This window comes from Saccopteryx leptura, chromosome 7 (genome assembly GCF_036850995.1).
Source record: "Saccopteryx leptura isolate mSacLep1 chromosome 7, mSacLep1_pri_phased_curated, whole genome shotgun sequence".
In the NCBI taxonomy this organism is placed as follows: domain Eukaryota; kingdom Metazoa; phylum Chordata; class Mammalia; order Chiroptera; family Emballonuridae; genus Saccopteryx; species Saccopteryx leptura.
The window spans coordinates 39,215,841-39,234,036 of NC_089509.1; the positions used below are offsets into that span (position 1 = coordinate 39,215,841).

The window sequence follows — 18,196 nt, forward strand, 5'->3', positions numbered from 1 at the left end:
GACAGATTTTTTTTTCTTCTTAGAGAAAAAGAAAAGAAGGGAGAGTGAGAGAGAGAGAGAGACAGAACATCGATATGTTCCACTTTGTGCCTTGACTGGGGATTGAACTGGCAACCTCTGTGCTGTGGGTTGATGCTCTAACCAACTGAGCTATCTGGCCAGGGCTACCTAGAGAAATAATTTTGAAGAGGGAAATAACTGTGTAAGAGGATATTGTAACAATTTAAAAAACGATTGTATTTTTGAATAGAAGAGCCAGTAGTTTATGCAATGTTGGTCATGCTCCATCCACATGGGCTCGGCAAGTCAGGGATATAACAGAACTTGGACTTGGTTTGAGACACAGAACAGTGTTTGCAAATAAATAGGGCTTACTGGAATAAGAACATAATACAGATGCTGATTCTCTTAAATAAACCTGGCCCACCAGCTGTGCTTATGTTGGTGAGTATTAACTGTGTCTTTATCCTTCTGCTCAACCAGTTTTGTTCTCATGCAGAGCATTGGAACACTATAAAAGATTACTCTTTTACAAGTGCCAATAGATAAGGCCCTTGTGAACGATAACATTTAGTATATTTGCAAGGTGTAGATAGAATTAAAAGCTTAAAATATAGAAGAAAAGACTATTTCATAAATAAAAATTTAAACTGCAACTTATGGTACTTTTATCCCATAAAATACTAAAGCTAGACTTCTCTCAGTGTTTATGTCTTGATGTATAGATCTAGCAGGCTATGAAATTAGAATAATTTAAATAATTCTTGAAGTGGTAATAAGATGCAATTTTCACTATTTATTATAGCTAAAGTTAAAATTAAATTCTCAATAACTTCAACTATTAGGCTCTTAGGAAATTACTTATCTTAGATAATTTAATATTTAATATTAAGTGATTTCAGATTTTTCTATTATAATAATCTTTGTAATTTCTTTTAAAAAATGTTCTTATTCTGCTTAAGTAACTATTTTGTGAAGTGGATAGGATGGAAAATATGTTATAATCAAAGAAAATGAAGAACAGAGAGACAAAATGGCTATTTAAAGTCATCTTTTTACTTTTTATTACTGAATGTTTTTAATTTAAACAGATTTAATTATTTTTAAAATTTTTATATTTTTAGAGAAGCCAACTTTTAAGTAACAGATTGTTGAACTCATAAAAAAAGTTTAAAAAATATTTTGGCATGACTTCATCAACAAATTAATTTCAAGGAACAGATTAAAAAGAAATGGAGTGTGAACTCATATATTAAAAGAGTCTTAAGAGACTTATGAACGAACCATAACATATTTAATAGCAACCTGATTCAAACAAACCAAAGGTTAAAAAATAAACTATGGGGCAATTGGAGACAATTAAAAAACAAGTAGATCTTGAATGACATTAAAAATTACTGTTTGAGGCCCTGGCCGGTTGGCTCAGGGGTAGAGTGTCGGCCAGGTGTGCGGGGGACCCGGGTTCGATTCCCGGCCAGGGCACATAGGGGAAGCGCCCATTTGCTTCTCCACCCCCACCCCCTTCTTCCTCTCTGTCTCTCTCTTCCCCTCCCGCAGCCAAGGCTCCATTGGAGCAAGGATGGCCCGGGCGCTGGGGATGGCTCCTTGGCCTCTGCCCCAGGCGCTAGAGTGGCTCTGGTCACGGCAGAGCGACGCCCTGGAGGGGCAGAGCATCGCCCCCTGGTGGGCAGAGCGTCGGGTGGATCCCGGTCGGGCGCATGTGGGAGTCTGTCTGACTGTCTCTCCCCGTTTCCAGCTTCAGAAAAATACACACAAAAAAATTACTGTTTGACTGATTTGACTTTGGGTTATGAGCACACAATACAGTATACAGATCATATATCCTAGAAATTTACACTTGAAACCTATATGAACTTATTAACCAATATCACATTTAATAAAAAATAGTAAAATAAAAATAAATGAATGAAGAAATTACTGTTTGATTTTTCTTTAGGTATTGTAGTGGTATTTTGGTTATATTTTTGAGTCTGTATCTTTTAGAATTTTACACAAAATATTAACAGATGATATGATGTAATGTCTGAGATTTCTTTCAGAATGATCCTGAGTGTGTATAGGAAATAAATGGTTGGCACAGAGTAAAAATGATTGGTTATGTATTGATAAGTTTTGAAGCTGTGACAGGTACATAAGTGCTTTTAATACTGTTCTCTGTATTTTTGTATATATTTAAATTTTTTCCATTATGAAAAGGATGTTTTATTTTTAAAAATCATGTTTGTAAAAGTATAGAGAAATGCTGAAAACATTCTATTTTGACCTTTCAAAGAAAATGTGGCATGGAATGAAATGCTGTTATGCTTTGTTCCCTAAATGCTTTTATTGATAAATTTTATTTAAATATTTTTACAATTTATATTATTGAATTCCCAGTTGGCTAAGTCAACATAGTAAATGGTAGAATTATGTTCTTGCCAAGATTTTAAAAGTCTACTGATTTTATTGATTATATGTTTCTCAAAGATATAGTATTTAGTTTGACAAGTTAGAGAACTCCGATAACATAATAAAAATGTTAGTTCTCTTGTACATATAAATCACTTCTGAGTAGCTACCGTATTGGTGATTTTGAACATGAACTTCTAATAACGGAATGTTACAGTGTCAAATGTTGATTTGGTCAAAAATGATCCTTTTGACTAGTTCAAGCAAAATACTTCCCAAACTGCAACAGCAGGAACAGCACAATCTGTTGTATCTGCAGTGAGAAAAACTTGGAAAGGATTATAAAAGTGACCTGAGAACGGACTTCACAGGGAGATGAAGCACAAAATTAATGCCACGTAAAGTGCAATGTAGGGGAAATTCCTGAGGAGATCACAGAGGACTAGCAGACACCTGTGGGAGTGGGGTTAGGAAAGCTCAGTAAGAAGCAGGATGCTTCATTTGTGGCCTCACCATTGATTTCTTCAAGTTCTACGGACCACTTCGGGTTTAATTTTTTTGCTGAAGATTCTGCATTTATTTTTTTTGGAGACTGCTTAAAAGGCAAAGGACTGTTTGCCAAGTTGACTTCATCTTGCCCTTCCTCACTTTGATCTCTCTTTCCATAAAGATGAAATGGATTTTCAGGGGACTCACAGGCTGGAGAGAATCCATGAAGGCCTGTGAATTGCCCAGGGTCATATTCTTTTGGGTGGTCACTGACCTCCAATGGAGAGAGGTCATTTCTACATCCAATTCCCTTGTTCTTGACCTTTGTAGTTCCCAGAGAGGAGGTGGGTGGATCAACAGGAGGGCTGGAAGGAAAGCTTGTATACCCTGTAGATGTGTTGATTTCAATATTCCTAGTTGTGATTCATTTGATAAAAATTCAGAGAAGACACAACAGCTATAGGGTTGAATCCCTTTTACAATATTTTTCAGGGCAATGTCCGGGGATAGAGGTAAGCAGTCGGGTGTTGGGCCTGTGGAGCTATTTCTATGGTTACTAGTTGCTGGAGCAGTAATTGCTACCTCAGAGGCCTTATCAGTTCTTGGGGAAGGGGCTTTTGCAATTTCTAAGGCGCAGGTCCCTTTGTAACTGAAGTGCCCATGAGATCACATAGACAGTTCTTATTTTCTGAAGGAAACATAACCAGAAAAGCAGATTGTACAATTTCCATAGCATAATACCTCTTCTTTGGATAGGACTTAGTTCTGCATGTCAAAAGTTCAAAATGATTCTCACTGGGCTAACCTGAAGGTGTTGGCAGGGCTGGCTCTTTCAGGAGCCCTAGGGAAGAATCCATTTCCTGTTTTTCAGCCAAAACTATCTGCATTCCTTGGTTCATGGCCACATCACACTTTTTTTTTCTACAATAAATTGAAAGGACCTATTTTACCAAAGAAAGACAGAAGTTTAGATAGACAGATGATAGATAGATAGAGAGATAGATAGGATTAAATAGGTCCTTATTGTCCTATATAGTATACATAGAACAAATCTGTATATGGTATTAATCCTACAGTGTTTTTGAATATCTCTCAATAATTGTTTATGTCAATGCCTTTAAGAATTCTTACTCTGGTTATTCTAAGACACTATAGACTAACATATATTATTTCTCCTCTAATAGTATTTTTTAAATGTATGCTGTCCACTCTAAAATAGATATCTGTTGTGGATAATTTCTGTGCAGACCAGATGGGGTTTTTAAGGGTTAGTAACCGATGACATATCTCATGTAATTTTTCTCTTTTAAATTGTTATTTAAAAATCTACATTTAAAGGGGTGACATTACCTGATGAGGTAGTGGTACAGTGGGTAGAGCATCAGCCTGGGATGTAGAGGACCCAGGTTCGAAACCCCGAGGTGCTGACTTGAGCGTGAGTTCATCCAGCTTGAGCATGGGCTCACCAGCTTGAGCACAGGACTGCTGGCTTGAGTGTTCATAAACATGATCCCATGGTTGTTGATTTGAGCCCAAAGGTCACTGGCTTGAGCCCAAGGTTGCTGGATTAGGCAGTGGGTCACTGGCTCAGCTGGAGCACCCTGGTCAAGGCTCATATGAGAAAGAGATCAATAAATGACTAAGGTGCTGCAACAAAAAATAGATGCTTCTCATCTCTCTCCCTTCCTGTTTGTCTTTATCTGTCCCACTCGCTGTCTCTGTCTCTCTTGCTAAAAAAAATAAGGGAGTGAGTGACATTGATCAATAAGAGTACATAGATTTCAGGTAAATATTTCTGTAGCATTTGAACTGTTGATTATGTTGTGTACCCATCACCCAAAGTCACATTATTTTTCATCACCTTTGTCCCTTTTTACTCCCTTCCCCCACCTCTTTCCATAAAGAGGTTTCCCTGGTAACCACTTCACTCTTATCTATGTCCATGAGTTTCAGTTTTATATCCCACCTTTGTCTGAAATCATACAGTTCTTAGCTTTTTTTGACTTACTTATTTCATTCAGTATAATGTTCTCAAGATCCATCCATGTTGTAATAAATGGCAATATGTCATCATTTCTTATGGATAAGTAGTATTCTGTTGTCTATATGTACCATATCTTTATCCAATCCTCTATCAAAGGACACTGGCTATTTCCATGTCTTGGCCACTGTGAATAATGCTGTGATGAACATTGGGCTGCATGTGTCTTTATGTACCAAAGTTTTCAATTCTTTTGGGTAGATACCCAGTAGAGGGATTCCTAGGTCATATGTTAGTTCTAGTCTTAGTTTTTTGAGGAACCACCATACTTTCTTCCATACTTACACTAATTTGCATTCCCACCAGCAGTGAATCAAGGTTCCTTTTTCTCCATTGCCTGTCCAACACATGTTAATACCTGTCTTGTTGATAATAACCAATCTAACAGGTGTGAGGTATCTCACTGTAGTTTTGATTTTCATTTCTCTCTAATAGCTAGCATGTTTAATAGCTATTAAAATAGCTAGCATTTTTAATAGACATCATCTAATAGATGAGCATTTTTTCATATATCTGTTGGCCATTTTTATGTCCTCTTGGGAGAATTGTGTTTAGGTCCTTTTCCCATTTTTTAATTGGATTGTTTGTTTGTTGCTGAGCTTTGTGAGTTCTTTATATATTTTGGATATTAACACCTTATCAGAACTGTTGTTTGTAAATATCATCTCCCATTTAGTTGGCTATTTGTTTTGTTGTCAGTTTCTTTTGATGTACAGAAGCTTCTTATTCTGATGTAGTCCCCTGCATTTATTTTTGCCTTTACCTTCCTTGCCTTTGGAGTCAAATCCATAAAATGTTCTCTGTGGCCAACACCATGAGTTTAGTACTACGTATTCTTCTATATAATTTTATTGTTTCAGATCTTATACTTAGGTCTTTGATCCATTTGAATTTTTGTGCAGAGGGACAAACTGTAGTCAACTTTTGTTCTTTTACATGTGCCTTTCCAATTTTCCCAGCACCTTTTATTGAAGAGCCTTTTTCTTCTCCATTGTGTGTTTTTGGCTCCTTTGTCAAAGATTACTTCTGCATATAAATATGTAGTTTTATTTCAGGGCTCTTGATTTTGTTCCATTGTTCTTGTATGTCTCTGTATCTGCCGCTACAATACTAATTTGATAATTGTGACTCTGTAGAATAATTTGAAACCAGATAGTGTGATACCTCCAGCTTTATTCTTTTTTCTCAGGATAGCTTTACCTATTCAGGATTTTTTATGATGCCATCAAAACCTGATGATTTTTGTTCTATTTTTTTTAAAAAAAAATGACATTGGGATTTTGATATTTTGATAGAGATTACATTACATTGTATATTGCTTTGAGTAATGTGGCTACTTTAACTATGTCGATTCTCCTAACCCATGAACATGGAATATTTTTCCATTTCAATGCCTCATTTTCAGTGTCTTTCAATAAAGTTTTATAGTTTTCAGTATACAGGTCTTTCACATCCTTTGTTAAGTTTATGCCTAGGTATTTTATATTTTTTGTTGCAATTGTAAAAGTCATTGTTTTCTTTTCTTTTTTTTTTTAGTTTATTTTCTGAAATTTTATCACTGGCGTAGAATTTGAGAATATTTTTGTTTTATATGTTAATGACTTTGCTTCAAGATGGTTATATACGTTATCATACTTTGTCATCATAGCATATTTTTAGGTTTGGCATTGTTATTCTCATTTTATAAACAAAGAAAACTTCAAAAAACTCCCACAAATATGTAGTAAATAGACCCAATGCTCTCTGTATATAAACATCAAATTTTAGTTATTACAGTATATTGTGTCCAGGATAATTTCTATTTCAACCACACTGGCTCCTTGAAAGTGCTGAAGCAAGGTCAATTCAGAACAATTTGACAGGCAGGTGCTTTATAGAATGTGATGATAGAATTTAAGGAGAAGACAATTCAACTTAAAGAAATTGAATAGGGCCCTGGCCGGTTGGCTCAGCGGTAGAGCGTCGGCCTGGCGTGCGGGGGACCCGGGTTCAATTCCCGGCCAGGGCACATAGGAGAAGCGCCTATTTGCTTCTCCACCCCCCCTCCTTCCTCTCTGTCTCTCTCTTCCCCTCCCGCAGCCAAGGCTCCATTGGAGCAAAGATGGCCCGGGCGCTGGGGATGGCTCCTTGGCCTCTGCCCCAGGCGCTAGAGTGGCTCTGGTCGCGGCAGAGCGATGCCCCGGAGGGGCAGAGCATCGCCCCCTGGTGGGCAGAGCGTCGCCCCTGGTGGGCTTGCCGGGTGGATCCCAGTCGGGCGCATGCGGGAGTCTGTCTGACTGTCTCTCCCCATTTCCAGCTTCAGAAAAAAAAAATACAAAAAAAAAAAAAAAAAAAAGAAATTGAATAGTTGTTAAGGGTCCAGCAGAGTAGTACCATATCTAGAATTAGCTGTTTGAATTTTAGCTACCTGGCTTGCTTAAAACTTTCATTTGTTTAGACTTTTAATTATGAATTTGAAGGTCAAGTGCTGATATATATGGGAACATTAGATAAATCATTATTTCATATTACATCTTCTTTGTGCAATCCAAAAACCAAACTGTATAGTAATCAAATTTTCTTCCCTTTCTCCCTCCCTCCCTTCCTTCCTTCCCCTCTCTCTCTTTCTCTCTGTCTCTCTCTCCTTCCATTCCTCCCTCTCTTTCTTCCTCCCTCCCTCCCTTCTTTTTTCTTCTTTTTTAATACAGTGGGATGCATTTTGCTTTTATCCTGGAGTTTACCCCAGTGGCTTGGATTTATCACACTAGCATCTGTCTTCGGTCTACTTGTTAACTAGAAATCAAGGAAAGACATGAGGAGGTTTGTTTACTGCAAAGTGGTTCTAGCCACTTCACTGATGTGGGTTCTGGTCGATGTCTTCTTACTCCTCTACTTCAGTGAGTGCAACAAATGCGATGACAAGAAGGAGAGATCTCTGCTGCCTGCTCTCAGGGGTAAGTGCTCAGGAAGCAAATGTGACTTTTACAGAGATGAGAGAATGGGGGTGACTCAGGACAAAACATGACACTTCCAAATAAGGGAGAACATCTTGGCAGACATACATTTAACTGTGGTAAAGCTACTGTTCTTTTCTTGGCCTTGGTATCTTGTTATAAAAAATGAGAAGTGTGAACTAATCTCTAAGGTATCTTCCAATTCTAATAATTCCTCTTCTGTGATTGTATGGAAAGAATAATTCAGTGAACATTCAGACTGAACAGAATTTTAAATATAGGCTTCCAGAAGCAAAAGCCCTTAGAGACTAAACGTATAACTTAAAGAGAAAATCCTACTAAAGTGAGGCGGTAGGAATTGTAACTAAATGGAACTACATATGACACCCCTAAAGACTACCAAAAGTTATAAAACAAACAAACAAATACTTTTTTAAACAAAACACTTGTTAGTGGCTAGATCTGACCTAGCCACTAACACTGGGCCATCAGATTATTGCCCTGTGTTAACAGAAGATAGATAATTTCAAGTAAAGCATAAAGTCACTTTAACTCAGTATTTACCTCTTTCAAGACCAGTTTCAATGAGTAGCAAAGAGTGAATTTCAAAGAAGCACAGTGATATGTGTAAATGGAGATTTATCAAGTGCAGTCATTGACATTCCTTTCCTGCGATTATTTCAAATAATTTCCTCTATGCTTTCTGTTGACTTCTAGATCTATAAAGATATTTTTGAAATATTCCCAGTAAATGAGTGGTTCGAAAGCATTTAGGGGTACTTGAAATTAGTTTTACTCTCATTGAAGTAAACATTCTTTTTTAGAAATCTAGTTTATATTAATTCTCTGCTTAGCAAAATCTTCCTTCATAAATATGACAAAAGTTAAGCTTTAGTCTTATTTGAAATGTGTGTATCTATAGGAAGAATAAATATAAATTTTTGAACTGAGATTTTCATTTATTTAATGAATGTAATCTGTTTTTAGTATTACAGTTAATTTTGAAGTCAAATATTAATCAATATATGCTAATAAACAGAATTTCATGATACTATGTGGTTGTATGAGGTTTAGGAAAACACAGAAGAGCTTTTCTGAAATATAACTTTTGTGAAAAGAGTATTTAGGACATACTGAGTTTGCCTAGAACTGAAATAATGATCTTGCTCAATTGGAGAAATTCTGAGTATATTTCTCTTTTCAAAACAAGTCTGACTTTTTCACTGTAGTTTTTGACTACTTCAAAGATTTGAGAAAAGTGTTCTGAAAGTGACTGAGTTTTGATCCGTTGAAGTATTTTTTATGCCTTTATACTAGAACTATCCAAAGAAGAAAACATTACGTGTCTATCAGTTTTTGATAAATGAACATGGGGATTTATATGCTGGTTTTTGGTTACAGTCCCAGAATAAATCAACTGTCTCTGCTTCTTTGTTGCTGCTTGGCTGAAAGTGGAAATGTGTTTTGATGGATTATATCAGTTTGGAATGACCAGTTTGTCATTTGTTGAATGGAGACATCTAGATTGGTCCCCAAAAATGTTATAATCTGAGTCAGCAAAATTATGACAACCTTTTCTATAAGTACCAAAAAATAGAGTTTGCTGATTTAAGCTCTTAATGATTAGTCTTAAATCTCAAAATGTGAAATGTAATGATGCAAGACAAAAATAGTTATTTGTCCATGTACTTAAGTTGTAAAATTAAGCTATATTCGCTTTATTTTTAAGACTTATTTAATTGTACATTATATTTGTCTTAAATAAAAGTAAAGTAGACTTTAGGGTTTTAATTATATTTTCTAATTTTACTTATTTCAAAATGTTATTTCATTTAGGATTTTTTGCCATGTATTTAAAATATATTTTATGGGCAGATGATATTGTGCAGATTTTACTTAACTGAAATTTTCATGCTTTAAATTTGCTAAAACATGCTTTTTGACTTTAAAAAAGTTGGCTTTTCAGGACCCATGTGTCTCTATTATTAAAACAAAGGGTTTGGACAAAGTGGTTTCTAAGATCCTGTAGTTCTAAATTTTAAATTTTAAACAATTTTTATGTTCTCAATATTAGCATATACTTCAGAAAATTTTTGAGAAATGTTTATTTACTTATACATCACATCATCAGTTATTTAAGTGCCTATGAAGTCATCATGTTGTACACTTTAAAATTATACAATGTTGTGTACCAGTTATATCTCAATAAAAAATGATTACATGGCCCAATAATGAGCAAAGGAAAAACAAGTTAGTCTGAAGCAAAAGCATAAGGACATCTGAATTCACAGGTGATATAACGAGATTACCATGATGCAGAAAGCTCAGGCTTTGTTGAGCAACCTGGCCCTTACCTCCACCCCACTAAACTGTTATGTGACGTTTGGAAAATTCCTTAACAAAATCTTAGTATTCTCGCTTAAAATGAGAACCTTAAAGGCAATAAATACTGCTTCACAAGGTTGCCTTGAGAATTAAATAAGAGGATATACATAAACTCCTCAGTGGAGTAGTGGCTCACAGTAATGTTTTAATCAATATTTGCTGAATGTTGAGAAGGTGACTGAAAGGTCTGAATAAGGCTCCAGCAGGCTTTGCTGTCCCTGTTGAATGAGGTCCACAGCAGGGAATAGGGTGGAGCAGTCATTCTAGATGAGGGCCCAAAGGAGACATAACTCTTTTAAAAACCACTTGTTAAGTGCTTACTATGTTTTTATTTACTATTATTTTTAAAATTTTTATTTATTGATTTTAGAGAAAGGAGAGAAAGAGAGAGAAGGAGGGGAGCAGCAGGAGCATCAACTTCTAGTTGCTTCTTGTATGGCCTTCACTGGGCAAGCCTAAAGATTTGAACTGGTGACATCAGCATTTCAGGTTGACACTTTATCCACTGTGCCACCACAGGTCGGGCAAGTGCCTACTATATGATCAAACCTGGAGATATTAGGACACTGAGGCCCCTACTGTCTTGTAGCTTATACTCAATAACAAAGTAAAAGTTTCTCTCCCTTTCTTGGGGAGAAATGATGACAAGTATAATGAGGGTATTAAGTATGTGGATTAGGAAGAGGTATGCTCTGAGGAGAGGTAAATAGACCTAGGATGTTAGATACCATTTCACAGGGGCTGTGACATTTAAGTTGAAGTCTAAAATATTAAAGGAGGAAATGCCTAGTTAAAGAAGAAAATAGTAAAATATTTATGAAATGATAGAGATTACCCAATACCCAGGATACTTCTTAAGGAGAAAAATACAGAGGTCTTATAAAATTAGAGTAATTAAGATTGAATTATTGATACAAAGAGATACAAAGGGTATACAAGTTGCCCAGTGGAGCAGATTAGAGACCCTAGATGTAGACTCACACATGTTTAGAGTATTTAGTATATGACAGAGGAAGCACTACACATCAATGGGCAAAGAAGGCTTATTCAACAAATGGAGCTGAAAATAAAATAAAATGGTAATCCATATGGAAAACAGATGAAATTAGTATCTACTTCATGCCATAAACCAATATAAACTTTGGCTGTATTAATGTAAAAGAAAAAGAAGTATTTAACAGAAAAAAAAAAAACATTAGGCATCTATTAGATCTTGAGTTAAGAAAAAAAAGGTGAAACAGTATACAAAATATTTGACCATAAAAAAATTGATAACTTTGACTTGAGAAGTTACAAACTTTTTTTTTTTTTTGTATTTTTCCGAAGCAGGTAACGGGGAGAGACAGTCAGACAGACTCCCGCATGCGCCCGACCAGGATCCACCCGGCACGCCCACCAGGGGTGATGCTCTGCCCACCAGGGGGCGATGCTCTGCCCCTCCGGGGCGTCACTCTGTTGCGACCAGAGCCACTCTAGCGCCTGGGGCAGAGGCCAAGGAGCCATCCCCAGCGCCCAGGCTGTCTGCTCCAGTGGAGCCTCGGCTGCGGGAGGGGAAGAGAAAGACAGAGAGGAAGGAGAGGGGGAGGGGTGGAGAAGCAGATGGGCGCTTCTCCTGTGTGCCCTGGCCGGGAATCGAACCCGGGACTTCTGCACGCCAGGCCGACGCTCTACCACTGAGCCAACCAGCCATGGCGAGAAGTTACAAACTTTAAATGTTCAAATAACATGCAACTGAGAGATTATGGTCAAATATATATGAAGAACTTCTATTAATAAGATAAGCTCAAATAGTCCAATAGGAAAAAATGGGCAACAAACTTCTTAAGAAAGAGTACTCATACATATAGTAAAGAAAACTTATGAAAAAATATTGAACATCAGTTTTGATCAGGAAACTACACACCAATGCTACAATTACATATCTATATCCATTCCGTTGGCAAAAGTTAAAAGGGTAATAATACAAATTGTTAGAAGTGATACATCTCCACTATATTCAATATGAAGTTTATAGCAGTTTGGCATTATCTTTGAAATCTGACCTTTGTATATCACCCATCATGCATAGATATATGCTTAAGAAAATTTTTTCCACATGCACAAATATTTCATAGTACTACTGTTCATAAAATAAAAGCTGAAAATAACTTATTCACCCATCAATGGAAAAGCTGATGAATAAACAGTGGAATGTCAATATAAATAGGGCTTAATATATAGAAGTCAGAATGAATGAACTGCAGTGAGTTGCACCAATATGAATGAATCCTGACCAAAGGGTAGTAAGTTAAGTATAAAAATAATTTCCCTGAAAGATTGTATATAGTATGATACCGTGTGAAAAGCTAAAGTCAACTAAATTTTGCAGGTATACATTTTTAGGAATATATCTAGATGCAATAAGATTTCATATAAAGCAAATGAGGCTAATTATGAATATGGTATTTAGAATGTTGACTCTTGTGTGGGGTGAGACAGGAGCATGGGATAAGTGTGAACATTTTGGCTGAATGTGGGTTATTAATAGGGTTATAGATTTGGTTTGATGTGTTTATTATATCATACTGATGACCAAATGAATGAATAAGAGCCACTGAATGGGTTTAAAAGACAGAGCAGACATGATCACATCTGTGTTACAGAAAGATCGCTATGAATTTCATGAGAAGAAGGGATTGAGAAGAGCCAGTCTGGTCAGGAGGCTGGGTAGGAAGCTGTGACAGCATTCCATGAATTCTGTTGAGAAAGTGATGCCTACTTAGAGCAGAGCACTGGAGGTTTGGTACAAAAAAAAAAAAAATGGATAAAATGACGAGATATTTGAGATATGGGAGCAAAAGAGCTAGATGCTTTACTGACTCTGATGAGTGTAGGAGATGGAATTGTCAAGGACAGGTCTTGAGTTTCTCAAAAGGCATTACTTGATTCAATTTCCCGAAAGAGAAGAGAATGTAGGAAGAGATGAGTTGAGGGTAGACGTTGCATTTATTTTAGACATGTGAAGTTTGAAACATCTGTTAAGCAAACTAATGAAATTGTTCATAGAAAATTGGCTATGATATTAAACTAAAGTGGATTATATTCTTTATTGAATGGAGTATATGGAATATTGAATTTTTGTTGAGTCAATATTATCATTTTATATATTAGTTATTGACTATGCTGTAAAAGTATTATTTCAAAGACTTCATGGGAGAATGTAGATTTGTTGCGATGTTAAATAGAGACCTATGACTCATTTTCTTTTTCTACATTTTAATTAGTGCTTTTTGGGAACATAAGTACCAGTTAAATGTACATTTTTTTTTTATGCTGCTCTGGGGCCACCTAGAACCGAAATGCACTGGGGGGTATTTCTAACTCTTAACTGGTGTGGAATACTAAGTGGTGCTACACCCTCCCGAAATGGAAGAGTTAGGATGGATATCTGAGTGAATAGGTATTTAAAAAGACCAATGCTGCTGCAGGGCAGCTGCAGACACTTGGGGAATGTGAGGTTGTTCGGCAGGCTTGCAGGAGCGCTCTGCAGTATCAGATCCTACTCCTGACTCCCTCACTAAGGGCCTTGTCCTCAGGCAAGTTAACTAACCTTTCTGGGCCTTAGTTGCCACCCCAAAAAATGAAATGCATGTCAGTCATGGTTTGATAAAGTTTGCTAGTCTCCAAATGAAGGATTATATGTTTCTAGCTATTTTTTTTTTCAGTGAAACTATAGTGAGCTATTTTAGTATCAACTTTTGGTAAGTAGATAATATGTAGTCTGATATGAGAGTAGATGATATGCAGGTGACATAAAGAGAAGGAGACAGCTTAGAAACTGCAGAAGGGCCTTCTATTCATCACAGAGGACAGAAGGAATAGGAAGTTATATTTAAGAAGGGAAAGAACCTACCTTTCTCTACCTGATTCTGAATCTTAAACATATTACACATACTAGGAAATTAAATTAAATTTTCTCCCCCCCCCAAAAAAAAATAAGAAATTGCTGCCCTGGCTGATAGCACAGTCGGTTAGAGCATTATCCCAATATGCCAAGGTTGTAGGTTCAATCCCTGGTCAGAACACATACAAGACTCAACCAATTAATGCATAAATAAGTGGAATCACAAATCGATGTCTCTCTCTCTCCCTCTCTCTCTCTCTCTCTCTCTCTCTCCATTCCTTTCTCCAATCAATAAGTAAAACTTAGAGAAAGAGATTCCTGTTTATATGTAAACAAAGGTAAGTCTATTAGCCAAAAATAGTAACAATAATTATGTTACCCACTACTTGAATAATTTACAAATGTTCACCAGTTATTTGCCTCCCTCCCCCAGAAATCTGTGAAGTAGGCATTCTTCTTATTTTACATATGAGGAAACTGAGGCAGAATGTATAGATGGGAAACCAGTTCTGTGTTTCTCTTTTACTCGTACACACAAACACTTCCAACACCAGGCATGTAGGTTTTTCCCACATCAGGCGATTCTCTGAGACATCAGCTAGGTGTCCTACAATTCTGACACCATCCACCAGTGTTAGCATCAGATCCTACAAGTTAAGGGCTCAGTCCCAGAAGACTGCCTTCAGTTCAGTCATCAATTGCAAGTACCAGGTTGTCACCTGTATTTCTGACTGACCACTTGTAAATCATGGTTTCTATGACCTGCTCTTTGGGCTCAATAATTTGCTAGAATATCTCATAGAACTTAGGAAAACACTTATCAGTTTATCCTTTATCATATTATTACTATGAATGAATAACCAGATGAAGCAGTACATAAGATGAGTAGCTTCTGTCCCCATAGAGCTGCGGTATGTCACCATCTTGTTACGTAGATACATTCACCAATCCAGAAGCTCTCTCTGAACTTTTGGGATTTTATGGAGGCTTCATCACATAGATACAATGAGTAATTAACTCAATTTTCAACCCGTCTCCCCTTCTTGGAGCTTGAGGAAGTGAGGCTGAAATTTTAAACTTCTAATCATGTCTTGGTTTTTCTGGTGACCAGTCTCATTTGGGAGCTAGCTAGGAGCTCACTAAAAGTTGCTTCATTGTAACAAAAGATGCTCCTGTCACCCAGGAAGTTCCAAGGGATTTATGAGCTCTGTGTCAGGAATCAAGGTGAAGACAAAATATTAGAACAAAAGATGCTCTGAGTGCTCTTGTCACTCGGGAAATGATAAGAGTTAGAGTAGCTCTGTGTAGGAGCCTGCATAGAGACAGATATACCCATCTTCTGTTATTTCACAGTGAGGTTAAGAAGTGCCCGAATTTCAACAGCCAGTAGAATAGGATTCCCTTAGTATCCTGTGAGTTCAGCAAAGGACTGGGTCATCAATAAGTGCCCAATTGCATTGGAATTATAAGTATCATGCTATCATTCAGATACTAGTATGGAGTATATACTCTGAAACTTGATTTGAGTGTTTTGTCTTCCCTCCCGGAGACACCCGAGGCTCTGCCAGGTCTCCTTGGTTAGTAGAACGTTGCAACTCCAGCCAGGAAAGTATTTCCTGGGGTGTATATCTTTTATAAAACAGTATTAACTTATCTGGCACTTAAATGTTCTGTAAAGCTATTCTTATCTACCTGTGTTCCTCAAGACTCTCCTACTGCTGCCCTGACTAAGGGCAATCGAGAAAATGAGGGGAACTGCTGACTGCTCATTTCAATTCAGTACCTCCAAGCTTCCCTTGGTCTTGCCTGGGAAATGAACTGGTCCCTTCTCATAAATCTCAGGACATAGGTAGCCTCGCTTTCTTGGATTTTTGACAGCGGGGTGTTGTATCAGCCCTTTCTTTTGTTTCTTTCTAAATGATTTCTTCACAACATGAACACCTAGCAAAGTACTCATTTACTAAACAGTAAATGTTGATTTTGTTTGATTAATCTTTGGTGCTTCAGGGGTAAATTGTAGTGTGCAGGTGTGACTGGAAACTGATGAATTAGGGTGTTAAAGCTGAGACCAAATATTTCTTGTTTTTTTAAGATATATGGCTGCACCTTTTAGAGGGAGGTAGAAAAGTGTGATTGATTAAAATGCGTTGTCAGTATAGGAATTGTCCTGAATAAATTTTGACGACTGCTGCTGGAATTTCCAGATGATAATATTTACAGACATATGAAAAGTGGGGGCACACAGGCATAGTCACCTTGGCTTCAGGGCAGATATTTCCCAGATAATTTTTAATAAAGTTTATAAATAGCATTCAAATATTAATAGGCCTTATAAAGTTTTGAGCTTTGATATTGCTTGGTCTTTCATACTCTTACTTTAATTTACTCTGAGATCTCTGCCATTCCATACAGATATGTCAATGTCAAAAATAAAAATAAATTGTAATAATGAACAGGAATTAGGTTTAATGTGCTAGGTGCTTTATCACGTAATTTCCATTAATTTCTGAAGTAGCATAGAAGGTAGGTACTATTATTATTCTCATTTACATGTGAGAAACAGACTTAGAAATGTTAAATTCTCAAGGTCACAAAACGGTTAAGAGGGAGCAAAGGACTCATAGCCTTTTTGGTCAGACTTTTGAGTCCAGACTTTGAACCAGTATGTTATGATGTGTCCTTGACTCAGGTGTGCTGAGACAATTTTAGGCAGAGTAATCCTACTGATATGCTGTTTATAAAATATTTACACAAATAGGGATATTTCTGGAGGACGAAGAAGAAAGTGGCCACTGACCTTGTGTTAACACATGTTTTATTGTAACTTGGAAGGAAAGCGCTCTGAGGGCTCACCATCCCTTGTTTCAGACTTAAGCAGTTTTGCATTTGTAGAGTCACTATGGTATACTAATTAATACAGCTTGTAATTTTCCACAGTGGTTTCCTTTGAGGCCTAGCCTCTGACATCTCAGCAAGAATAGTTAAATGTCATGAGGAGCAGAAGCACTATTTTTATTTTCAGACCAATTGATATCATTTTTATTTATTCAATAAAAGTACTGGGGCTTTTGTACTGTAATGAAGTAATGAAGCATACAGAGTTTAATCAAATAGAATATATGTCTTTAAGAATCATACAGTCTAGTGGAGACCTGATCTATACATAAACAGTGTGTACATGAATAACTATGTTACAAAGTAGAAAGTGGTGGCTGCTATAGGAGAGATACCAAATAAACCACTGTAAGAGACCTTAGAGTATATAAATCATGTAGAAATTGGGAGGGAGTACGTATCAGAAGGAAAGCAAAAGCTATTATGGCCTTTCCCAAAAATAAGGATATAAGAGTTGAGTGAATTGGTTGATTGGAACAGGATGAGACATGCAGGGGATTTCTAGATTTTAGGTTGAAAGTCAGAATAAAAATAGTTTTTAAAGGACATTGAGTGCTGGGGAAAGAAATTTTTACTTTGTTCTCTAGGAAATGGGGAACCATTGAAGGTTTCTGGAAAAGAACAGGGTTTGTTGGTTGTCAGCTAATGTTTAGGAGGAGAAAGCACTGCTGCTTAATAGACGTGCAAGACAATAGCATGAAGACATTTTTTATCTTTGTTTAAATAAAGACTCAGACAGTAAAATTTTATTCATTAATTAAAATCACTTGAATTAGATGGTAACTAAGTGGAATATTAAATCATTTAAATTGATGCACATGGCAAATTAATTGATAGGGACAAGAAGTTCTCCCTTTTGTAAGATTGAGTTTAGATATTGTTTTAAAAAGTAAGTACTCAGAATTTTAATTAGTATTAAATTAGCTGAGACAATTTATGAACATTTGAATACTTAATTTATGTCAGAATGGAAGATAAAAGATAAAGAAGACAAGTTCCTGTTTCATGTTTCAAGAGGAGAAAGGAATTTAGAATTATGTGAAAGAAATGTTGAGAGGGAATATGAAATGAAAAAAAATTTCAGTAAGACCATATCTGTCTTTTGAAGGCAAGATCTAATTTTTTGTTCCATAAAGATGAGTTGCTTGAGTAGAGAGTTGG

General features: G+C 36.5%; 1 protein-coding gene across 4 annotated transcripts in view; it reads left to right on the forward strand.

Moving 5' to 3' along the window:
• GALNT13 (polypeptide N-acetylgalactosaminyltransferase 13) overlaps positions 1–18,196 on the forward strand; it is a 555,106-nt gene that overhangs the window by 62,308 nt on the left and 474,602 nt on the right. For all 4 annotated transcript variants that reach the window (XM_066345193.1, XM_066345194.1, XM_066345192.1 and 1 more), the window contains exon 3: positions 7,627–7,872. In XM_066345193.1, the coding sequence (XP_066201290.1) occupies positions 7,731–7,872 (142 nt within the window). In that variant the 5' untranslated portion in view covers positions 7,627–7,730. The remainder of the gene's footprint in view (positions 1–7,626; positions 7,873–18,196) is intronic.